General features: G+C 41.6%; 1 protein-coding gene across 5 annotated transcripts in view; it reads left to right on the forward strand.

Annotated features, from left to right (window-relative positions):
• The window catches only part of tarbp1 (TAR (HIV-1) RNA binding protein 1), a 161228-nt gene that overhangs the window by 76164 nt on the left and 59479 nt on the right, over positions 1 to 25585 (forward strand). For all 5 annotated transcript variants that reach the window (XM_052013185.1, XM_052013187.1, XM_052013186.1 and 2 more), the window contains 5 exons: positions 8628 to 8827; positions 9120 to 9191; positions 10543 to 10663; positions 14922 to 15032; positions 15520 to 15669. In XM_052013185.1, the coding sequence (XP_051869145.1) occupies positions 8628 to 8827; positions 9120 to 9191; positions 10543 to 10663; positions 14922 to 15032; positions 15520 to 15669 (654 nt within the window). The remainder of the gene's footprint in view (positions 1 to 8627; positions 8828 to 9119; positions 9192 to 10542; positions 10664 to 14921; positions 15033 to 15519; positions 15670 to 25585) is intronic.

Here is a 25585-nt window from a genome sequence, read left to right on the forward strand (position 1 = left end):
CAACATAGATTTCTCTAACTTACGGTAAACCCACCCCTTCTTTTCCTCCCCCTTCCCCCTTCCCCCCCCCCTGACTCCTTTGTCTTCCCTTATTCCTGTGGCTCCCTTCCCCTGCCTTGATGACCTGCCCATCTCCTCTCCTCCCCTCCCCTCCTCCATCCTCTATTCCATGGTCCACTGCCCTCTTCTACCGGATTCCTCCTCCTTCGGCCCTTTGCATCTTCCACCTCTCACCTCTCAGCTTATTACATCTTCCCCCCCTCCTCCTCCACCCACCTACCTTCCCCCTCTTACCTGGACTCACCTATCATCTGAACTCACCTATCCCCTGCCTGTGTGTGCTTCTCCCCTTCCCTCCCGCCTTCTTATTTTGGCTTCTGCCCTCTTCCTTTCCAGTCCTGATGAAGGGTCTTGGCCCGAAACGTCGACTGTTAATTTCCCTCCATAGATGCTGCCTGACCTGCTGAGTTCCTCCAGCACTTTTTGTGTATTGTTCCAATCAATCACCAACCTGCTGTCCTGTGATATCTCTCTTAAGCAGGCACGGTAGTGTAACAGTTAGCATAATGCTATTACAGTGCCAGTGACCTGGCTTCAATTCTGGCTGCTGTCTGTAAGGAGTTTGTACGTTCTCCCTGTGTCTGTGTGGGTTTCCTCCAGGTGCTCCAGTTTCCTCCCACATTCCAAAGACATAAGTGTTAGGCATTGTGGGTATGCTGTGTTGGATCTGGAAGCGTGGCAACACTTGTGGGCTGCCCCCAGCACATTCTCAGTAACACAAAAAGACGTATTTCACTGTGTTTTGATGTACATGTGACTAATAAAGATATCTTATCTCCCACTTCATGTTCTCCATGTGATGGCAGCCATACAGCAGGAGTTGTTTGTTATTTACCAGTTAGATTTTTTACCCCTAAGGTAGCTGTGAAAGAAATATAATTAATAGGAGACTTATTTTCAAAACATTGTCAGTGAATGTGTAATATGTTTCAGCCCCAGAATGTGTATTTAATTATCAGAATGGATGCTCAGCAGTGCAAAGAAAAACATTCAAATTTAGGCTGCAGAAAAGATTGCAGTGCTGCTGAAAGACGCAATAATGGCAGGAATGGATCAAACTGTCTGACTAACGAAGTTTTTGGCATGCAAGTCAGAATAGATATTGACATTTAGAATGCAAATATCTTGCGTTCATGATTGTTTTCGTAGAATAATGAATACAATGGAAATGGCTAATCAGAGGAGTGAGGCAAGACTTTTGGAGGGATCCCAAGTAAAGTAAGCCAGGTAGCTTCAGGACTGTTAACAATTCCAGAGTCTGCTGCATTTACTTTACAGTTTAAAATGCACAGTAATTACTTTAAATTAACAGGATCTTCCTTACATTACGTTGTAGTGACTCAGATTTTTACTTCCTGAGCTGGTATGCAGTTGTAGCAAGTTTGCAGTCAGGTGTAATGACATGAAATTAGCTCAAATGGCTATTAATCTAAGTGATTCAAACCAAGTGAATAGCAGAAAATGACATGTTGAGATAATTACTAAAAGCAAAGCTGTCAGATTTTAGATGGCAAGTTGTTATTAAACGAGCCAATAATCCCATTAAGATTTATGGTTGACCTGAAATAGAATCTGAAATTCCTTTTTGAAACTCCTTGAGTCAGTATGTTGTCTGCCCCTCTGTCATGCAATATGCAGAGAATCCCATACACTCCAGGGGCGTTCATTTTAGGACTATGGTAAACAGCGAGGATCCTTCATTTGTTAAATAACCCATAATAACCTTGTTATTGCGTGCATCTAAGCGCAAGACAGAGTCTTACTTCGTTCCGGGAGTCCTTGGTAGGATTAATTCTATTATTCGTTTCAGTAACAGTCTAGAAGGTAATTCAAAATACTTGGTAAGAATTAATAAATCAAGCTACCTTAGTTCCAAATGTTTTAAACAATTAAGAATCTAGGTTAGAAGTTCTGATTGATTGCAGCATTCAGGTTGAAGCTTTGGTTGAGAAAATAGGAGCAGAAGTAGGTCATCCATCCCTTTGTGAGTGTTCCAGCATTCAACTCGGTCAGGTGTCACAAAGACTTGTTTTGGTTCTATGTCCGTTAACACCTTTATTCAGCAAAATGTCTCAGTTTTGACGTTTTCAGTTAATCAGTGATCATCTTTTGGGGAAAGAAGGTCTCAGATGTCCTTTATATGAAATGCATCAACATGATTAGTAGAGTAAAATTTTCATGTAGTAAAATATTTCATGGTGTTTCACAAGATTGCTATCAGAAACAAATGACTTGTTTCCTCCCTTTAATTCCTTGTCTGGCCTACCCTCATTTTTTAAACATCTTAAACCCATAGAACATGGAACATAGAACACTACAGCACAGTACAGTACAGGCCCTTTGGCCCACAATGTTGTGCCGACATTTGTGCCCCTCAGCTAGATCATCCTTTATCATCTGTGCTTGAGCATGAGGCCAGAGATCCTTTCTGGCAGACTTCTCTATCAGTAACTTTTGGCTGTGGGCTAGTATAATGGTCAAAGAAGCAGAGAGCGAGTTTGAAGGCAGCAGATATAGTACCACTATAGCTCCATCGTAGTACGTTAAGATACTCTCAGTGAGTGACTTTCTCACAAGAACATAAGGAATAGATGCAGAAGTCAGCCATTTGTCTTTTCTGTCATTTAGTAATATGGCTAATCCTTTACCTCAGTCCTACCTTCTTTTAATCCAATATCCCTTGATTCAATAACCAAAAATTCAATATCCAAAGATAGATTCTTGTTCATACATTTCTAGAATACTCAGAATGAATCTGCAGATTATACTAAAAAATGGTAATTTATTTATTTAATATTAAGTGAATTTATTGGTCAGTTTGTAGTTTTGCTTCAACGTAAAATACATTCTGCTCCTCTATAGATGATGGACATCCTGTGACAGCATTTCATATATTCGGATAAACTCGAATGCAGTGGCAAGGATTCTCTATTCGTTCCTTTTATAGTTTATGGAAAAATATATATGGACATTAAACATGCAAGTTTGATAATATTCCAAAACTGTAACTAATATTTTTTTTATTCCAAATTACACATAGCTTAACTATCTCCATGCAGTGTTCGGATGGATCATGGTTAACAAAAATGGGTGAGCAACTTAGTCCCAAATTTGTGCTACCACTGGTATTTAACCAGTCACTTCAATGCTGTGGTGAACTCTGGATTGAACCCTCTTATTCAGTAATCCATTTGCTAAATGCTAATCATTTTCACAATAGGCAGGCTGAGTGGAATAATCAGTGAAGACTGATTTGTAATCGTAATAACACAGTAAATATTGCACCATTAGTTTTTAAATAGATCTTTAAATTTGACCAGAGTTACGACCAGCACAGTGGCACCACCAGTAGAGCTGCTGCCTCATAGCACTAGAAATCTGGGTTCAGTCCTGACCTTGGGTGCTGTCTGTGTGGATTGTGCATGTTCTCCCTGTGACTGTGTGGGTTTCCCCCTGGTTACTCTGGTTTCCTCCCACATCCCAAAGACAAGGATTGGTAAGTTAATTGGCCACTGTAAAATTGCCCTTATTGTGTGGATTTGTGGTAGATTCAGGGGTGATGGGGGGGAGTTGATGAGAACGTGGGGAGAATAAAAAATTGGATTAATGTACAATTAACGTAAAATGGATGGTTGATGGTCGGTGTGGACCAGACGGTGTCTCTCTGATTCAATAAGTAATTGGTACTGAGATATATCACTGTTAAAATTATCCACCAGATTTTGTTGTCATTGAAAGATGATCACTGTTCCCAATTATAGAGTTCTGTCACAAAAGGAATATGTTCAAATCCATGCAGGAAAATACTTTATTCACAATGTAGGAACACAAGTACATATTTTGAACTCAAATTCCTTTTGAGACAGTATTTTGAGGCATAGATATTGGTACCATGTTTCCATCATTCTCCTTGTTTGCCAAAACGACAAACTTAACCCTATCAAAACCCTGCAAATGTTTGAAATTCCAGTTGGGTCATGATGGATTTTGGACTTGTGCTTCTGGACTCATGTCATTAGTTCATGGCTCTGGATAGCAGTGTAGTGGTTAGCGTAACACTATTACAGCGCCAGCAACCCCGGTTCAATTCCAGCCACTGTCTGTAAGGAGTTTGTACGTTCTCCCCGTGTCTGCGTGGGTTTCCTCCGGTTTCCTCCCACATTCCAAAGACGTACAGGTTAGGAAGTTGTGGGCATGCTATATTGGCACTGGAAGTGTGGCGACACTTGTGGGCTGCTCCCAGAATACTCTATGCAAAAGATGCATTTCACTGTGTTTTTCGATGTACATGTGACTAATAAAGATATCTTATAGAAACTTAATTATCATACTAGCAATCACTTATTTAAAATATTGTATTAAGCGTATTCACGCACCTCAGTTTCTCCTTTTTTGGGGCTGTACATAGCCAAGCTGGCTATCACAGAGCTTGGACAACCCAGTATTCTAATGCAGATGCCTGTCAGAGTTTGATTGTGCTCCCTGTCCATGTAAAACATGTGCAGCTTTAGGCTCTTGAGTAAGGTAGTTCCAGTTGAAAATTATCCCATTAAAAATGAATTATAAAAGTTATGAGAGGCCTGAATTGGGTGAACAGGAAGGATCTATTTCTTTTGGACGAGTGGTGGAGAACAAGTGGACATTAGTAATTAGAGCAGAACTGAGGAAAAATGACTTCACCCGAAGGTGAAAATCCAACAAATTGCAGATGCTGGAAATCTAAAATAAAAACCAGAAAATGCTGGAAATACTCAGCAGGTCAGGCCACATCTATGGAAAGAGAAACGGAGTGATCTGCTGAGTATTTCCAACATTTTCTGTTTTTATATTCACCCAAAAGATTGTGTCATGGAGTCCTACAGCACAGAAACAGACCCTTTGGCCCACCACGTCCATGCTGACCTTTTCTCCCATTTGCCCTCATTAGGACCAAATCCTTCTTTAGTCTTAATGAGGGCAAATGGGATGAGAGAAAAGGTCAGCATGGATGTGGCCATATTACTTGACTATTTAAGTGTCTGACTAAATGCCTCTTAAACATAGTAATTTTTCTGATTCCATCACCTCCTCTGCCAGCATATTCTAGATAACAACCACTCTCTGTCTAAAAAAATAATTGCCCCTCATGTCCCCTGTGGAATTCACTGCCTGAACCTTCCCCACATCCCATCTACAAGGTAACTAGATGAGCAATTGAAGAACCATGGTCTAAGAGGGAATCTAAATAAATACATTTAGTTTTTGCCCAGCATGGACACATGAGCCTAATGGCCCATGTCTGTGAAGTAAATTTCAAAATTAAGACAACCAGCTCCAGTTTTTTAATGAACCTACTGTTCACCCTTAAATGGGAATCGTGTGCATTAGTGAATGGGAGTGATGTACAGACTGCAGCAAAATCAACTGCAGAAGCTAGCAGAATTCAGCAGCAATGCCTCAGAGATTCGCAAGGACCTATTTGCTCTGGAAAGACTTAAAAAGACAAATATGTGAAGGAAAATGGAGTTTGATAAGACGGGGCTTACCAGTGGTTCAAAACATGAGATGTGGACTTTTGGTGTTGTGAATTCATGTGGGGAATTCAAACATGGGCAAGCATGCGATTGCTAACTAACCCAGTAAGTTTACGGGTGACACGTGATGAGTAAGCTTGGGAATAATATGATGGTGTTGTGGATAGTGAGGAGGGTTGTCTAAGGCTACAGCAGCATTCAGCCAACCCCTGCATTATGGGGGGAGTTGCGTTCCGGGAAAATGATCCTTATTGCGAGTTTCTGTAGCGCAAAATCACATCATTTGCACCTGTGTCAAGAAACGCGAGTTGATAGAAAAAATAAGTTTTGCATTTATTAATTTAGGGCGAATTCTATAAAGGCGAACTTCTGTCACCTGAACAGCAGTAATGCAGTGGTTGCCTGTGTAGATCAGATGGAAAGTTGGGTGGGGCACTGGCAGATGGAATTTAATCCTGACAAGTGTGAGGTGATGCATTTTGGAAATTCAAAAAGGGTAGGACTTGTATGATAATTGGTAGGGCACTAAGGAATGTTGCTCAACAGTGATACCTAGAATAAGAAAGTGGCAACAAAGGTGGATAGGGTGGTAAATAGGACATACTGTATGCGGCATGCTTGCCTTGGTAAGTCAGGGCGTAGAATATATGGTTTGGGACATTGTGTTGCACCTTTGCAAAGCACTGGTTAGGCCGCAATTGGGGTATGGTTCCCACGCTATAGGGTGGATGTACTGGTGTTGGAGAGTGTGCAGAGGAGATTCACTCGGATGTTGCCCAGATTGGAGGACTGCAGTTATGGGGAGGAGATTGGAAACACTATGCTTGGTTTCTCTGGAGTGAAGAAGGCTGAGGGATTGATCTGATAGAAGTATATAAAATTATGAGAGGTAGATAGTCAAAAACGTATAGGTAGATGGCCAATGAAGTGGTGTGAGACAGCAAGATATCTTTGCTACCCTCTATGAGAGGTAGATAGTCAAAAAGTCATAAGGTAGATAGCCAATTTTTTTCCCCATTGTAGTGGCATAAAAAAACAAGAGGTCATGTGTTTAAGGTGAGAGGAAGGAGCTTTAAAGGGAATCTGAGGGATAATTTTACACAGAGAGTGGTTGATACCTGGAATGTGCTTCCAGAGGAGGAGGTGGAATCAGATACAGTTACTACATTTAAGAGACATTTCGACAAGCACTTAAATAGGCAAGGCAGAGAAGGATACAGTGCTAATGTGGGCAAATGGGATTAGTGTAGATGGGGGAAAAGGTCAACATTGGGTCAAAGGGACCAGTTTTGTGTTGTACGACTCTCTGACCATAACCTCTGATTTTTCGTCATGAGTACCTACCTGAAAATCAACAAACTGGGGATGCCTGAGATCCGAAACAAAAACGGAAAATGCTGAAAATACTCAGCATGTCAGGCAGCCTCTGTGGAAAGGGAAACAAAGTTAAAACTTCAGGTTGAAGACCCTTTTAGAGTCATAGAGTTGTACAGCACAGAAACCTTTGTCCCACCACATCTGTGCCAACCATATGCCTAGCTATACTCATCCCACTTACCTCCATATACCTCTGTGTCATGCTTATTCAATTATCTGCCCAGATGCCTCTTAAATGTTACTTTTCTTGCCTCTGCCACCTCCTCTGGCAGCTCATTCCAGATACCAACTACTCTGAGAATCTACCCCTCAGATTCCCTTTAGACCTCCTCCTTCTCATCTTAAACCTATGCCCCCTAGTTAAGGTAAGGTATCTTTATTAGTCACATGTACATCAAAACACACAGTGAAATGCATCTTTAGCGTGGAGTCTTCTGGGGGCAGCCCGCAAGTGTCGCCATGCTTCTGGTGCCAACATAGCATGACCACAACTTCCTAACCTGTACGTCTTTGGAATGTGGGAGGAAACCAGAGCACCCGGAGGAAACCCACACAGTCACAGGGAGAACGTACAAACCCCTTACAGACAGCAGCTGGAATTGAACCCAGGTCGCTGGCACTGTAATAGCATTACACTAACCGCTATACTACCGTGGCTGCCCACTACCGTGTCTGCCACCCCTACCATGTTTTAGACACCCCTAGCATGGGAAACAGACACTGGCTACCTACCCTATTTTTGCCTCTCATAATTTTATATACCTCTGTCATGTCACCTCTCAGCCTCCTTTGCTCCAGGGAAAACAGACCCAGCCAATCCATTCTCTCCTGATAACTCAAGCTCTCCAGTTGATGTGTATATACTTGTTGTTTGCTTGAGCAGGTTAGTCTGAGTATTACAAATGAAGAAATTGCTTTATGAAGGAGCCGCAAAGTAGAACAGGCACTTCCCAATAAGTAACAGCAATAATGGCAGTATACTTGCTAAAATTGTTCTTGTTACTTGGATGTAGGACATCCATGGTGCAATGATGTTAAAGCAACTGGCAAGCATGAGTAATGCATTTCATGACAAATTTAAACCAACTGCTTCCTCTTCAACTTTTTTCAAAAATAGACAATTAACCTCTTGGACATTTTGAAAGAGAAAATATGTTCTTATTTTGAGTGGAAATCCCTAGCTTGTTGTGATGAAGAGCCTGTAGTTGAAAGGTTGGCCTGCTCTCAGAATCCTATAGACCTTCAGTCCATTTTATATCTTTATTTCAGATTAATAGTCAGCATTCCCATATGGTGCCGCACATCTGATTCTGAAGGTTATGAGATAAAGCCCAGCCTGAGACTGAATGTATTTAATCTGAAACTCCATTACCTTTCAGTTGAGAAATTAAAATCGTGGCCCAGTCTGTCATCCTTTCTCTGTGTTAAAATTCCCATGACACCACCTGAAGGAGAGTAGCAAAGTTTTCTAGCTGTCTAACATTTATCCTTTAACTAACTTGGTTGAAGTAACATTGTATGGTCATGTATCAGTCTGCTCTTTGTGGAGCCTTACTCTTGATTTCTGTTACCTACATTATACCAGTAACAGTACTTCATCAGCCATGAAGTGTTTTGGGATTGAATTTATGAAACACACTGTAAAAATGCAATTTCAACCCCTCTTTCCTTTTGTAGATTATAAGCAAGTTGCTTAAAATTTCAGAAACCAAAACTGGAGTCTTCAATATATTAATTTCCCATTGCTGCCAAACCTGGTTGCCTACTGGATCTGCTGCCAATGATTCCCTCCAGGATTCTTTCACGAGCGCTGAAAACCATGTGGATCTCTTTGTAGAAGCTTGTTTATTTGGGCCTGTTTTTAGGAAGGATCAAAGGTAAAGTGAGGAACTATTGTAAAGTTTTAAGGAACTTATTCTCAAAAATCCTGTCTCTCAATGTTAAAATCAATTTCAAACACATTTTTTCATTTTACAAAGTTTAAATTAGTTCTAGTTAGTTACTACCAGCTTGAAAAGTAAACTTAAACTATAATTATTTGGGTTTTACAATTGTATAATCAACTACAAATTTTAAAACATTCCGTTCTTTGCCTGGTTTTTATATATGGTAAATTTCTGCTCGTTTTTCACTGGATTTGAATTATCTTTTTTTTTTGTTTTCATTTAGGCTTATTCAAGATGTACACACTTACATAGAACTATTGGGAGATGATTGTGCTGCCAACAAGGCATCTGCAAAGTAAGGCAACAGCTGGATATTGAGTCTTTTACAGTTGGGCAGGGGAAGAGTACGTTTGAATGATGGGAGCAAATAGTTTGTGAATTTGGAAAGGGCTCATCTTTGTGGCCCATTCACAAAGGTACAGTGATACAGCGGGTAGTGCTGCTGTCTCAGCTCCCCTGACTCAAGATTCAATACTGACCTCCAGTGCCGTCTGTGTGGTCTTTGCACCTTCTTCCTTTGATGGTGTTGGTGCTACAGTTTCCTCCCTCATTCCAAGGATGTGCTGGTAGGTTAATTGGCTACTGTAAATTACCTTGAGAATGGGTGAGCAGCAGGAGACACAAGGAGGGGTTGTTGGGCACGTGAGAGAGAGTAGATTACAAGGAAATAAGTGGGCGAATGGGATTAACGAGATTGCTCTTAGAACCAGTGCACTCATCCTGTTTTCGTCCACTGTCTTGCGTCACTTACCATTTTATTTAAACTACTTTCAAATAGTTTGATTTACTCCTCCTCCTGCTTATGTGAGTTCTTTAATGTATTTGTTCTTTAATGTATTTGTTCTTTAACGTATTTGATTTTTCTGATTATGCTTTGCCTAAATCAATTTGCACAATCTGCCTTCAGACCCGTCAATCTCTACACCATCTCTCTGTTACTCTTCCTGCCTTTTTCGCATCTCCTTTTGCACGTACATGGAACATGGAAGAATACAGTACAAGAACAGGCCCTTTGGCTCACTATGTCTTTGGTGACGGAGCAAAGGAGGCATCAATTCGTTAGATCAATTATTTAAATTTTGGTTAATTGTTAACAGTTCAGCATAAGCCCATGGCCTATTGCAATTTTGGCTGCTTTTTTAAAAAACATATTTAAAAACTAAAATATGCCCACTTGCCCATAATCCTCTCAAAATATATTTTTGGCACAATTTCCTTAGACATTCCTTGTGATATTTTTTCGTAAAGCATTTCTTTTAATGACTGCAAGTTTGAAACATACGGAGGTAGAACAATACCAATGGCTTTGAAGTCCACTGCTGGCGAAACGACAGATGATGTAGGGTTGGTAATTCCAATGTAATCTTTTGTACATACTGTCTGCCAGCCAGGTTGGAATGACGTAAGCAGGCACCTAAGATATGGGTACACTGCTCATATATGGGTGCATGGCAGAGGAAAACAAAAGCAAAATGTAAATGCTCTTGGAAAAATAGGATTTATAATTTTCCTATAGAAAAGTTGCTTCTAGGTTACTGAAGTAGTAGCAATCTGATAAGCCATTATCAAGACCTTATAAATCAGGTGGATGAAACTTAACTCCTTTTAAAAAAAAAAGCTTTTTTTTCCACTTTGCGATCTTGCAGTGAAAACCGTGATGATCAATTTGTGCGGATTTGGGCCATTAACTTCCTCTGTCAATTGAATGGATCAAATTTATTGCATAAGAAATTCATGGAGATTCTGGTCAGCAAACTTCTTGAGAAGGTAATTTTTTTTTTAACCTTGTATTATCTTGCACTAGTGTTGGCATGAAATTTTCGCCAGTAACAATGATTCTTTACAAAATACTGTACTTCGATTTCAGTATGAAGCAAAGAGTGGTTCAAGATCATAGCAGAAATTTTCCTGAACAGGGAAATTGATAATATTCAATCTGTTTCTGGAATATGTTACGTGTTGTATTAAAAATCTATTTTAGAAAACTATTATTGGTGGTGGTGTGGATAGTGTGGAGGACTGTTGAAGATTGCAGTGGGACATTGATAGGATGCAGAGCTGGGTTGAGAAGTGGCAAATGGAGTTCAATACAGAAAAGTGTGAGGTGGTACACTTTGGAATGACAAACTCCAATGCAGAGTACAAAGTTAATGGCAGGATTCTGGGTAGTGTGGAGGAGCAGAGGGATCTGGGGGTCCATATCCACAGATCCCTGAAAGTTACCTCACAGGGATAGGATAGTTAAGAAAGCTTATGGGGTGTTAGCATTCATAAGTCATGGGATCAAGTCTAAGAGCTGCGAAGTAATGATGCAGCTCTACAAAACTCTGGTTAGGACACACTTAGAGTACTGTGTCCATTTCTGGTCGCCTCATTATAGGAAGGATGTGGAAGCGTTGGAAAGGGTGCAGAAGAGATTTACCAGGATGCTGCCTGGTTTGGAGAGTATGGATTATGAGGAGAGACTAAGGGAGCTAGGGCTTTACTCTTTGGAGAGAAGGAGGATGAGGGGAGACATGATAGAGGTGTACAAAATATTAAGAGGAATAGATAGGGTAGACAGCCAGCGCCTCTTTCCCAGGGCACCAATGTTTAATACAGGAGGGCATGGCTTTAAAGTAATGGGTGGGAAGTTCAAGGGAGATATCAGAGGAAGGTTTTTTACCCAGAGAGTGGTTGGGGCATGGAATGCGCTGCCTGGGGTGGTGGTGGAGGCAGATACATTGGTCAGATTCAAGAGATTGTTAGATAAGCATATGGAGGAATTTAAAATAGAGGGAAATGTGGGAGGAAGGGGTTAGATAGTCTTAGGTGAGGTTTAAAGGTCGGTACAGAATTGTGGGCTGAAGGGCCTGTACTGTGCTGTTCTGTTCTATGATTCTATAATTATTCCCATAGTGGTCATAAAGCAAAAAAAAACTGCAAATGCTGGAAGTACTCAGCACGTAAGGTAGCATTTGTGGAGAGAGAAATAGAGTTAACATTTCAGACCAATGCCCTTTCATCAAAACTGAGAAAAGTTAGAAAAAGATCTGTTTAAATTGCAAAAAAGGGTGGAGTGGGAGGAGAGGACAAAGGTAGAGAGCGTGGATGGCAAGTGGTGGTGCTGTCAGCTGACACAGGGTGTTCAAGTCTCGTTAACCCTACAACTGATCTGTCTGGGAGACATCCTCACTCTAATCATCCTTTGAACTTCTAGTGCTCAGCTCACTTAGGACCTACCCAAACATTGTCGTCAAGCCTGCTCACAAAGGCGGTACTGCTGTTGTTTGGGAAACTGTTCTTTACCTCACAGGCTGACCAACAGATCTCTGACACTTCCTCATGCATCCCTCTGTACCATGACCCCACCATCTGAACATTCGGCCATTTTCTCCCAATCATTGATCACATTTCCTCTGGAGATCTCCCATCCACAGCCTTCAGCTTCATAGACCCCAACCCTGCATATTTCCACCAAACCACATGGGTTTTTGCCCTTCCTGTCTGTCTGTCTGCTGTTGAGGGGACCAGTCCTTCTCTGCCCTCTTCCCTAACCATTTTTCCCAGTGTACTGATTCAGTGCTGCTTCCTGCTCTCAGTTTCATGCAATTTCCACCTTGCTCTTACTTTCAGATGTTCCATCTCTGACTCTTGCCCTCTGTTGTAGGGGGCAGGTTAGCAACCCTTATCTGTTGAAGGCCCATGGACTCCCACAGATATCTTGACTGCACCTCCAATCCACCCTGATTCCTTTAATGATTCCATTGCACTCTCCTAGTTGCTCCTGATCTCTCCTGTCTGTCCTGATGACAACACCTTTCAGAGCTTCTGAGACTGGGCGCTTAAGCCTTTATAAAACCTGTTTCTCTCTCCATAGAATGCAGCTCGACCTGCTGAGTGTTTCCACCATTTTCTGTTTCTATTATGACTCCACATTAAACAGTGATGACTACTCATTTAGTGCATTGCATTCAATGCTCACAATATGGTCTCCTCTATGTTTTTTTTCTCTCCTCTATTTTCATTCATCTATTTACATCCCTTCCAGGCAGATTAGTTGCATTATTAAAGCCTTCACCATTCTTTCTCGGTCAGCGCCAGCATCACGTCATTCAGTATCTATTTATCTCCACCTTATCACAAGCATTCTCATCGTTTCCTCTGTTTCTCCTCCTCAGCAATTTAAAATGTGTTTAACTTTTCCTAGTTCTGATCAAAGGTCCTTGACCCAACACATTGTCTCTATCTCCATCAATGCTGCCTGGTTTGCTGAGTATTTCTAACATTCTCCATTTTGACTCCAGTGCAGCACAAGAACAAGCCCTTTGGCCCAACAGGTCTGTGACGACCAGGATGCCAATTTAAACTGCACATCTGCCTGCACGTGGTCCATTTCCCTCCATTCCCTACCTGGTGTAATGCTGGGAGGCTTGCAACAATGGTTATTGCGTAATGAGAATATCTAACCCCATGACTGCCATAATTTATTCAATATGTTTACTGACATTTTTTTCTCTCATGCATTTTTACTCCAATTAATAATGTCCAAAATAAACACAAACGTAATTTTAAAAGATAATTCACAGCCCCTTGAGTGCGTTTGTCTAATGAATCGTCTTTGCCTTCTTTTAACACTTGTACAAAAGATTTTATTTGATGGCCTCTCCCAAGAGCCTTTATGGGTTTTTTTTTGCCTTGCATTGGATTATCCAGTGTGGCTGATTCCCTGAGGCATTACTGTTCAGTTAGTTTCACTGATGGAACATTTTTCTTTAACTTCCAGCTGTTTATATTGGGAACTTTTCTTCACAGAATGGAAGGTCAGAGGTGAATTATAAAAGCATTCTTGAATAGTATTTATCTTAAACAAATGGAAAAGCTGTCTGGAGATAGGGGGTGGAGGGAGGGAGGTATGAGGAAATTAAAGGGTTCTAATTACATCTTGAATTATGTAGACATCAGCACAATTGTACATTGTTAGAGAATGACAATATACGTTTGAATTTTGGAGCCCTCTACTTATCAGTCAGTAGACGATTACTAGTCCTGAAGAGTGCTTAACCGGATTATACAGTCTAACACCTCTGGCAAGAACAGTGAAAAAAGATACAGGCTTAATAACTGGAATAATATTTGGTAAATTTCACAGGTATAAAGTGAGTGTCAGTACAGGTATCAATTGCGTGTGCATGTAGTCTATTTCACAGAGAAGTATGCAGTCTGCCATTTAGTAAATGAGATGGAAAGGGTTTCCATCTAGAACATGTAAAAGTGCATTGCATGTGCAAATAAATGGCCCTTGAGGAAAGGTTTGCATTTGAAACCACATGCTCGTTTGACTGCTGTGCGCTTTATTAGCTCTGCACTCCAAGGAGGATTTTAAAGCCTGAAAGAAAGCAGAATATAGAAACATTGTGCCTTCTCTCAAGCTTTAAAATCCTTCCTACAGTGCAGAGCTAATATCACATGTGAACATGCATCAAATGAGCATGCAGTTTTACAAATCAAAAATGCAAAAATTGGTGCATTTTTGTTAAAACCATGTACTTACATGCAGAATGATGGAAGTGTTTAATATCACAAAGGCTACAATAATTTTGAGGGTAGCAGACTCTTTCTGATCTTCAAGAAACCTAGAATTAGCATCCAACTTAGTGTCTTGTTCGCTATGTGGTCTCTACATCGGAGAAACCAATTGCAGGTTAGGTGAGCACTTTGTGCAACATTGTTTTCAGTCGGCAAGGGGACGCTGAGCTTCCAGCAACCCCTTACATTAATTTTCAATCCCGCTCTTGCTCTGACTTCTGAGAACTGAGAAAGACAGAAAACAAATTAATTTTTAGGTAGCAGAGAAGGTTGGGGTACAAATTCTCTAAGTCAAAAGCTTCTTCAGTATTGTAGGGAGATCTTTCATAGAATTATGATTATGTGTCATTTACAATGTAAATGGTAATAAAATGGTATTTGTCATCTTTTTGGATTTATTGACAAAATGCCAAATAACGTTTAAGCTGGCCAATGCCCCTATTTGACCTATTCACAGGATGAAGAACTGAGGGACACCAAAGGCCGGTATTATGTGAACTCCATGATACATCGACTAAAGAACAGAATTTGGCAGACACTCCTCATGCTCCTTCCCCAGCTGGACCAGGTAAAAATATTCTCAGACAAGGGACTGTGTTTTATGTGCATAAGGAGACCAGAAGTAATTAAGCATGAAGTTGGTTGAATCTTTTCCAGTTTTAGCGTCTGAAAATGACACTTTTTATTTTCCCCGTTAGCTACTCCCCAATTGGAGACAGAAGCACTTGTTAAATTGTTGATTTTTTTCCTCTGGTCATTCTAATTGGTAAAGAACATAACTGATAATTGCTCATTAAAAGCACAAACAGAATTGTGGTGCATAGCAAATAATTTATTGAAGTTTTGCTTAATTTGTGCCTAGTTTAAGAATTCAAGCCAAATTAAATTCGTTGGGATTCAGTTAGGTCAGTGGTTAATAAAGCCCATTTCTATGATGTTTTCCATTTCAGCCATGCCTAAACAAGTTTACTTTCATATTGTTGTTGCCTTTGGTGTCAGTTTATTGATGAAATTCCCAGGTGCTTGAGTTAAAACTGCATTAATATGTTCCGTAGGTGTTTCTGAGCGGCATTGTTGAAACTGTCTTCAGCTCTGCCTTGAGTGATAATCAGGCATCTGTAAAATACTTAATCGAATGGTTCATCATCTTGGTACTACAGAAGTGCCCAGAATTTATTGATTCTTTCTGGAGATGCTTCAGTTATGTAAGTAAAGCAGTATTGATTACATCTAAGAATTCCTGTTAGTTTCTTAAACCACTCTTGAAATCTATTTACTAACACTGGGCAAACACTGATGTGCATTCTTAAGGGTGTCAGTTTTACTTTAAATCTCATTGTTCCAGGAATTTGTATTTCTTGCTTCTGAATTTACTTTCCTGGACTATTTCATTTTGTTGGTAATGTTCCAATAATGGATGTATTGAACTTGATAAAAAAAAAATTCCTTCCAGTTACATATCTTCAAATGAAAATAATTATAGGATTTGACACCACTATTATGAGTCTCCAAATACTTGATTTTTTTCAGACCTGATAACAAGTATGGAAATTTAATTTCTAATGGCCTTCCAGAGACTTATTATTTGCAGGTCTAAAGCTTGTCAGAGTTGATTAGCAAAGGTCAGATATAGGGATGTCTGCAAAGCCAGCTTAGGTTTATGTGACATATTAAATGTAGTTAAAAAAAAAAGCAGCTCATGGGAGGTTATTTTAAAAAATATTGACGAAGTGTGACATATATCGAGCCAGATGACTAGGGTCTTGGTTTTCAAGTGAGATAAGATAAGATATCTTTATTAGTCACATGAACATCGAAACACACAGTGAAATGCATCTTTTGCATAGAGTGTTCTGGGGGCAGCCCGCAAGTGTCGCTACACTTCTGGCGCCAACATAACACATATGTTGTTAAAACATAGGTTTGCTAAGGCTACTGGGGAGAGTTTAAACTAGAATTGTTGTGGAGTGGGATCCGAACTGGAGAGACTGGGGAAGAGGTGTTTGGCTCTCAAATAGAGAAATCTAGTAGTAGGTACCATAGGCAGGTGATAGAGAAGGGACGTGCTCAGACAGGTTTGAGATGTGTCTATTTTAACGCAAGGAGTATTGTGAACAAGGTGGATGAGCTTAGAGCTTGGATCAATACTTGGAGCTATGATGTGGTGGCCATTACGGAGACTTAGATGGCTTGGGGACTGGAATGGTTGCTTCAAGTGCCAGGTTTTAGATGTTTCAGAAAGGACAGGGAGGGAGGCAAAAGAGGTGGGAGAGTGGCGCTGTTGATCAGAGATAGTGTCACGGCTGCGGAAAATGTGGACATCATGGAGGGACTGTCTATGGAGTCTCTGTGGGTGGAGGTTAGGAACAGGAAGGGGTCGATAACTGTGCTGGGTGTTTTTTATAGGCCGCCCAATAGTAACTGGGATATTGAGGAGCAGATAGGGAAGCAGATCCTAGAAAGGTGTGAGAATAACAGAGTTGTTGTGATGGGGGATTTTAAATTCCCAAACATCAATTGGCATCTCCAGACAGTGAGGGGTTTAGATGGAGAGGAGTTTGTTAAATGTGTTCAGGAAGGATTCTTGACACAATATGTAGATAGGCCTACAAGAGGAGAGGCTGTGCTTGATTTGGTATTGGGAAATGAACCTGGTCAGGTGTCATATCTCTCAGTGGGTGAACATTTTGGTGATAGTGATCATAATTCTCTCTCCTTTACGTTAGCACTGGAGAGAGATAGGAACAGACAGACTAGAAAGGTGTTTACTTGGAGTAAAGGGAATTATGAGGCTCTCAGGCAGGAAATTGGAAGATTAAATTGGGAACAGATGTTCTCAGGGAAAAGTACGAAGAAGTGTGGCAAATATTCAGGGGATATTTGTGTGGAGTTCTGCACAGGCATGTTCCAGTGAGACAGGGGAGTCACGAGAGGATACAGGAACCGTGGTGTACAAAGGCTAAAATAAATCTAGTCAAAAGGAAAAGAAACGCTTACAAAAGATACAGAGAGCTAGGTAATATTAGAGATCTGGAAGAGTATAAGGCTAATAGGAAGGAGTTTAAGGAGATTAGGAGAGCCAGAAGGGGGCATGAGAAGGCCTTGGCGGGCAGGATTAAGGGAAAACCCCAAGGCATTCTATAAGTATGTGAAGAGCAAGAGGGTAAGAAGTGAAAGAATAGGGCCTATCAAGTGCAGCAGTGGTAAAGTGTGTATGGATCCAGAAGAAATAGCAGAGATACTTAATGAATACTTTACATCAGTATTCACTACGGAAAAAGATCTGGGGGATTGTAGTGGGGACTTGCAGCGGGCTGAAAAGCTTGAGCATGTAGATATTAGGAAAGAGGAGGTGCTGAAACTTTTGGAAAGCATCAAGTTGGATAAGTCGCCGGGACCTGATGAGGTGTACCCCAGGTTGCTGTGGGAGGCAAGGGAAGAGATTGCGGAGCCTCTGACGATGATCTTTGCATCGTCAAAGGAGACAGGAGAGGTTCTGGAAGATTGGAGGGTTGCAGATGTTGTTCCCTTATTCAAGAAAGGGAATAGGGATAACCCAGGGAATTATAGACCAGTGAGTCTCACCTCAGTGGTTGGTAAGCTGATGGAGAAGATCCTGAGAGGCAGGATTTATGAACATCTGGAGAGGTATAATATGATTAGGAATAGTCAGCATGACTTCGTCAAGGGCAGGTCCTGCCTTACGAGCCTGATTGAATTTTTTGAGGATGTGACTAAACACATCGATGAAGGGAGAGCAGTAGGTGTAGTGTATATGGATTTCAGCAAGGCATTTGATAAGGTACCCCATGCAAGGCTTATTGAGAAAGTAAGGAGGCATGGGATCCAAGGGGACATTGCAGTGTGGATCCAGAACTGGCTGGCCCGCAGAAGGCAAAGAATGGTTGTTGAAGGGTCATGTTCTGCATGGAGGTCGGTGACCAGTGGTGTACCTCAGGGATCTGTACTGGGACCCCTGCTCTTTGTGACTTTTATAAATGATCTGGATGAGGAAGTGGAGGGGTGGGTTAGTAAGTTTGCGGATGACACAAAGGTTGGGGGTGTTGTGGATAGTTTGGAGGGCTGTCAGAGGTTACAGAGGGACATAGATAGGATGCAAATTTGGGTTGAGAAGTGGCAGATGCATTTCAACCCAGATAAGTGTGAAGTGGTTCATTTTAGTAGGTCAAATATGATGGCAGAATGTAGTCTTAATGGTAGGACTCTTAGCAGCATGGAGGATCAGAGGGATCTTGGGGTCCGAGTCCATAGGACGCTCAAAGCGGCTGCGCAAGTTGACTATGTGGCTAAGAAGGCATATGGTGTGTTGTCCTTCATCAATCAGGGAATTGAATTTAGGAGCCGAGAGGTATTATTGCAGCTATATAGGTCCCTGATTAGACCCCACTTGGAGTACTGTGCTCAGTTCTGGTCACCTTACTACAGGAAGGATGTGGAAGCCATAGAAAGGGGGCAGAGGAGATTTACAAAGATGCTGCCTGGAATGTGGAGCATGCATTATGAAAGCAGGTTGAGGGAACTCGGCCTTTTCTCCTTGGAGAGACGGAGGATGAGGGGGGACCTGATAGAGGTGTATAAGATGATGAGAGGTATTGATAGGGTAGATAGTCAGAGGCTTTTCTCCAGGACTGAAATGGTGGCCACAAAAGGACGTAGTTTTAAGGTGCTGGGGAGTAGGTATAGAGGAGATGTCAGGGGTAAGTTTTTTACTCAGAGAGTGGTGAGTGCATGGAATGGGCTGCCGGAAACGGTGGTGGAGGAGGATACGATAGGGTCTTTTAAGAGACTGTTGGATAGGTACATGGAGCTGAGTAAGATAGAGGGGTATGGGTAAGCCTAGTAATTTCTAGGGTAGGGACATGTTCAGCACAGCTTTGTGGGCCGAAGGGCCTGAATTGTGCTGTAGTTTTTCTATGTTTCTATAGCATGACACATGTTCCTAACCCGTACGCCTTTGGAATGTGGGAAGAAACCGGAGCACCTGGAGGAAACCCACGCAGACACGGGGAGAACGTACAAACTCCTTACAGACAGTGGCGGGAACTGAACCTGGGTTGCTGGTGCTGTAAAAGCATTACGCTAACCGCTGCACTACCGTGCCTGAGATGGGTAGGAGCACTTGTAAGGGAGGAAATCCCCAAGCTCTGGATCTAGGCTGATGGTGGACGAATAGAAATTGAGGCCACGTTGGAGGCCAAAATTGCTGGTGCACAGAGAACCCTTGAGCAACAAGCAATCTGTTGAAGGCGCTCAGCGGGTCGAGCAGCATCTGTGGATGGGGCAAGCGAATTGTCGACGTTTCAGGTCAGAACCCTGCATCAGGACTCAGAGCCTTGTCGGGCTGGAGGAAGTTAGAGATGGGGTAAAAGCTTCCAATGCTGAAAAGAATATTAGTCTCAGCTGGACCTATTTATTGCTGTCAGTAAAAACAAAAGTTTTGAGATGCCAAATGTTTAGCCTCCCAAAATTAATCATCGAAATAAAATTCCTTCTGTGTGGCAGATGGAGTGAGAATAAAGGGAATATTTATTGTTGAGATCAAACACATTTTTTCCTCTAGCATTGTTCCATACTTCTTGTTGTCTGGTTCAGCTCCTCCTAGTAGTATATCCATACTGCATGCTGATCACTCCCATCCTTGGTCACTAAATGCAGGTACTAGCTCAGGTAGGCAACTTGGTCGGCACGGACGAATTGGGCCGAAGGGCCTGTTTCTGTGCTGTATAGCTCTATGACTCTATGACCTTCATGACTCCTTGTACCCTGCCATATCAACTTCACGTTGTCGGTCAGTTTCAGATCTTTCCATGTTCTTATTGCCTCCCATTTCCCCATACATGCCTAGCTGTACATTCCTCTATTTCTGGTCTACCGAGTACATTACCCTTTGCACTATCTTAAAGGAGTGGTAGTTCAAATAGTACAAAGAGAAATTTCCAGCTTTTGCTGGGAAGTTATTCAGAAATCTAGGCCCCTCTCGTTGCCATGGTGAGCAGGAAACTGGGACTGCACCAAAAAAAGGCAAAACTGAAAAGGTAAGTTTTAAATTGTCATTTATCAACTTGTTTGAGAAAAGCTAACATCAAAAGTGGGCAACATTTATCTCTCAACCAACAGTGGAAAAAAACAATGCTGCTGATTATTTTATCTTGGTACTTTTATGACCTATGATTGTATTGAATGCCACAGGAGGCTCAAAGGGTTGGCTGGCTCTCCTACTTTCTACATTCCTAGGCTTTGTGGATGGTGGAGAGGATGACCCATCTTGGCTTCCTTCAGAAACCTCTACTAACAAAGAAGCCAGCCAGTTCTATTCACTTCGCACGATAACAAGAAATGACTGAGAGCCGTTATATGGGGAAGGCTGTCGGACCATCCTGGCTGTAGTGCTGAAGACTGGTGCTAAGAGGTGACCGAGAATTCCCAGTTCCGCTGCAATGCTGGCATCTACCCAACAATGTGGAAAATTGTCCAGCTTATGTCCTGTTCACTAAAAGCAGGTCATGTCCCATCGTCAGTAAAGGGATGAAAGTGTTGTAGGTACTGCTATTAAATGGCATTAACTTGTTCACTGATGTCCAGTTTGGGTTTGATCATGACCACTCAGCTCCAGATGTCATCACTTGCCTTGGTCCAAACATTCACTCAATTGCAGAGGTGAGGTGAGAGTTCCTACCTTTGACATCGAAGTAGTAATTAACCGAATGTGGTATCAAGGAGCCTTGGTAAAACTGAGAGTCTGTCGGCTTCATGAGGGAAACACTTCAGCTGCTGGAACCAAAACTCACATGACGAAAGAAACTGAGCTGGACTGGTCAGGTACTGTGGCTACAGGAGCATGTTTAAGGCTAGATGATTGACTGACCTCCTGATACCCTAAAGCCTTTCTACCATCTACAAGACACAAGTCAGAAGTGTGAAGGAATACTCTCCATTTGCCTGGATGAGTGCAGCTCAAACAACACTCAGGAAGCTTGATACTATCCAGGATAAAACAACTGTTTGGTTGGTACCCATCCATCACACTAAACATTCATTCCCTCCAAATTCCCTGCCCTTTCTCACCTAGGCTTCCTTCCAAGCTGGTGACCATCAGGAAGGGCCAGGGCCTCAGGCAACACCATCTGCAGAGTCTGTCCAATGTATACACAATCGTGACTTGGAAATATATCACCAGTGCTTTATCATCGCTGGATCTACAGACTGGAAATCCCTCACCAACAGCACTATGGGAATATCTTCACAAGATGGACTGCAGCAGTTGAAGAAGGTGGTTCAATAAATGCTAACCTCACAAGAGCTCTCCAATGCCAATAAATAAATAAAAGTTAGAGCAGGAATAGAGCACCAGGGAGAATATAAAGACATTCAGAAACTAACAATATGATGAGCAGAACATGGATGTATGAAAGGGAAATCCATGTTTGGCTAATCCATAGAAGTTTGAAGATGCGTCTAGTAGAGTAGATGAAGGGAACCAGTGGATGTGGTACATTTGGATCTTCAGAAGGCTTTTCATAAGGTCTCACACAGGAGGTTGCTGGACTAAGGTAGAATACATGGGGTAATATGCTAGTGTGGCTTGAAAGTTAATTAACAGATAGAAATAAAGAACAGAACTGAACAGAACTTTTTCAGGTTGGTAGGGTATGATTTGTGAGATACTGCAGGATAAGTTCTTGGATCCCAATTACTCACTATCTATACCAACAATTTGACTGAGAGAATAAATGTAAAATTTCTAAGTTTGCTGCTGACAGGAAACTAAGTGGGAATATGAGTTGTTATGATGATACAAAGAGGCTTTGAGAAGATATAGACAAGCTGAGTGAGTGGGCAATGATATGGCAGATGAAGTTACTTGGTGAGGTAGTGAATTCGAACATTTTTCACCCTATAACTGTATAAATCCAATCCAGGCCAATCAGGTGATGAACTACTGACCCTGGTAGGTGTGTCTGTTGCTCCTCCTGGATGACTGGAATATGCCAAATACAAAATTTCAAAGTTGATGCAAATCCACGGATCAGCAATTCTTCCTGCTTTGCTGGAGGGCTGCTAAATGCTAACCAGTGCCAAGCGCAGTTGTTGTAATTAGGATGGTGAATATTTTCCAATTTCTTCGTTCAACATCGTCATCTTAACTGGCAGCAAGGTCACCACTGATGGTGTGAAGGGATGCTGGTGCTTGAAATGGGAATTTGGCAGGGTTTCAACCCAAAACGTCGACAATTTCTTCTCCCCCGCCCCACAGATGCTCCTCCATCCTTTGAGAACCTCCAGCAAATTTTTTGTTGCTCCAGATTCCAACATCTGCAGTCTCTTGTGTCCCCATTTGGCTTTGATAATTGTGCTGGAGAAGTTTACTGTTCAGGCAAGGCGACTGTGGGATCTGAAAGTAACAGCTGAGCATTTTAAATCTGGGGCATTAGGGGACAATCATATGTTATAAGGTGAGATATCTTTATTAGTCACATGTACATCGAAACACACAGTGAAATGCATCTTTTTGCGTAGAGTGTACTGGGGGCACCCCGCAGGTGTCGCCACGCTTCCGGTGCCAGCATAGCATGCCCACAACTTCCTAACCCCTATGTCTTTGGAATGTGGGAGGAAACCGGAGCACCCGGAGGAAACCCACGCAGACATGGGGAGAACGTACAAGCTCCTTACAGACAGCGGCCGGAATTGAACCCGGGTTCTCTGGCACTGTAATAGCGTTACGCTAACCGCTACACTACCGTGCTGTGAATGCTCAATGTGGCCTGGGGATGGAAATTCAGCAGAATTTAGAATGAAGTTTATAGGAAAGAGGACATCAGGAAAAATTCATATGGTTGGGTCTGGGGGGGTGATAAAGGCACAGGTGTGTGTCTTTGTGGCACTTGCAGAATATATAGTGCTTAAGGGGAAGTAAACAACCTTGATGTTCAAAACCATATAGATTGAAAAAAAATTGCTTGGTGTTGACTAGGACACTGAGTAAGTGAGTTGGTCTGGAATACTTTCCAGGGGAGTAATAGAATTGGTGTTGAGGCCAAAGGACAGTGAGAGAGCAGGTTTACTATTGACTGCATCCTCTCAAAGTAAAAGTGCTTCTTTTTTAAAACAAAAAATCCATTTGGTATGGGCACTATTAACAAATTATTTTCTGCCTGCTGCTTTAACCTCAAATTTAAGCCTCGTCACAATAATTTGCCTAAAATATGCACCTGTCCTCATTATAGTTGATCATTAGTGTGGATGTTTCATTATAACAAAATTAATTGCTCCAATATCATGTGCCCTTAAAGCAAAATTACAGAATAAAATGAATAATGGTAAAATGATTTCATAAAAGGAAGGACAGTTTCATTATTTTTTTTCTAATTAGTGTAGACTCATTATGTGGGATTTTGTTTTGTAAGTGGAGCTTTAAAAGGAATCTCCAGAGTTATAATTATGGCTCAAAGTAAAAATCCTTTTTATAGTTAATTGAAACCCAGTGCAGTATTTCTAATTTGCTTGACTATTTCAGCAAAGCAACTGAATTGGTACTGTTTCCTGTTTAAATTAACAGCTGTTAAATGCAGCACATTATGATTTCTAAAGGTGAAGATTTACCTCGGTGGAATTTGAAAGGAAGGCTGATTGTTGCTGTTGCTGGAGATGTACAGTGGAGAGTATACTCAGCCATTTGCATCACAGCCTCGTATGGAGGCTCCAGTGCACAGAATCGAAAGAGGCTGCAGAGAGTTGTAGACTCGGGTGGCTCCATCATGGGTACAACCCACCCCACCATCGAGGACATAGAACACTACAGCACAGTACAGGCCCTTCGGCCCACAATGTTGTGTTGACATTTTATCCTGCTCTAAGATCTATCTAACCCTTCCCTCCCACATAGCCCCCTATTTTTCTATTATTCATGTGTCTATCCAAGAGTCTCTTAAATGTCCAAGAGGTGGTGCTTCAAGAAGGCAGCATCCATCACTAAGGACCCTCACCATCCAGGACATGCCCTTTTCTCATTACTACCATCGGGGAGGAGGTACAGGAGCCTGAAGACCCACACTCAATGTTTCAGGAACAGCTTCTTCCCCTCCGCCATCAGATTTCTGAACGGTCCATGAACACTACTTCGTTATTCCTTTTTCTGCACAATTTATTTATTTTGTAATTTATAGTAATTTTTATGTCTTGCACTGTACTGCTGCTACAAAACAACAAATTTCAAGACATATGTCAGTGATAATAGTTCTGATTCTGATTCATAGTAAAGTAATGGCAGTTGACCTTGCATTTGAAAGCTTGAGCTAACATTTTTTTGTTCTGAAGAACTATTTTCAAAAATATTTTATGCAAGGTATTCGGTAAACCCAATTTGTATTCACCCACTAATGATGGGCCAAATTGTATCTATTGCTCAGCTAGTCAGGCAGCATCTGTGGAAAGAGAAACAGCGTTAATGTTAACAGAAACATTAACGTCAATGTGTCAATGTAAACAGTTTACAGTTCTGATGAAACATTTAACACTGTTTCTCTTTCCACAGATGCTACTTCACCTGCTGAATGTTTCTGGCTTTTTCTGTTATACTTAAATCATAGAATCGTAGAACAGTACAGCACAATACAGGCCCTTCGGCCCACCATGTTGTGTCGACCTTTAAACCTCGCCTAAGACTATCTAACCCCACATATCCCTCTATTTTAAATTCCTCCATATGTTTACCTAGTAATCTCTTGAATTTGACCAACGTACCTGCCTCCACCACCACTCCAGGCAGTGCATTCCATGCCCCAACCACTCTCTGGGTAAAAAAAACCTTCCTCTGATATCTCCCTTGAACTCCCCACCCATTACTTTAAAGCCATGCCCTCTTGTATTGAGCATTGTTGCCCTGGGAAAGAGGCACTGGGTGTCTACCTTATCTATTCCTCTTAATATTTTGTACACCTCTATCATGTCTCCCCTCATCCTCCTTCTCTCCAAAGAGTAAAGCCCTAGTTCCCTTAGTCTCTCCTCATAATTCATACTCTCCAAACCAGGCAGCATCCTGGTAAATCTCTTCTGCACCCTTTCCAACGCTTCCACATCCTTCCTATAATGAGGTGACCA

The sequence above is a fragment of the Pristis pectinata genome, chromosome 3 (assembly GCF_009764475.1).
Source record: "Pristis pectinata isolate sPriPec2 chromosome 3, sPriPec2.1.pri, whole genome shotgun sequence".
NCBI lineage: Eukaryota > Metazoa > Chordata > Chondrichthyes > Rhinopristiformes > Pristidae > Pristis > Pristis pectinata.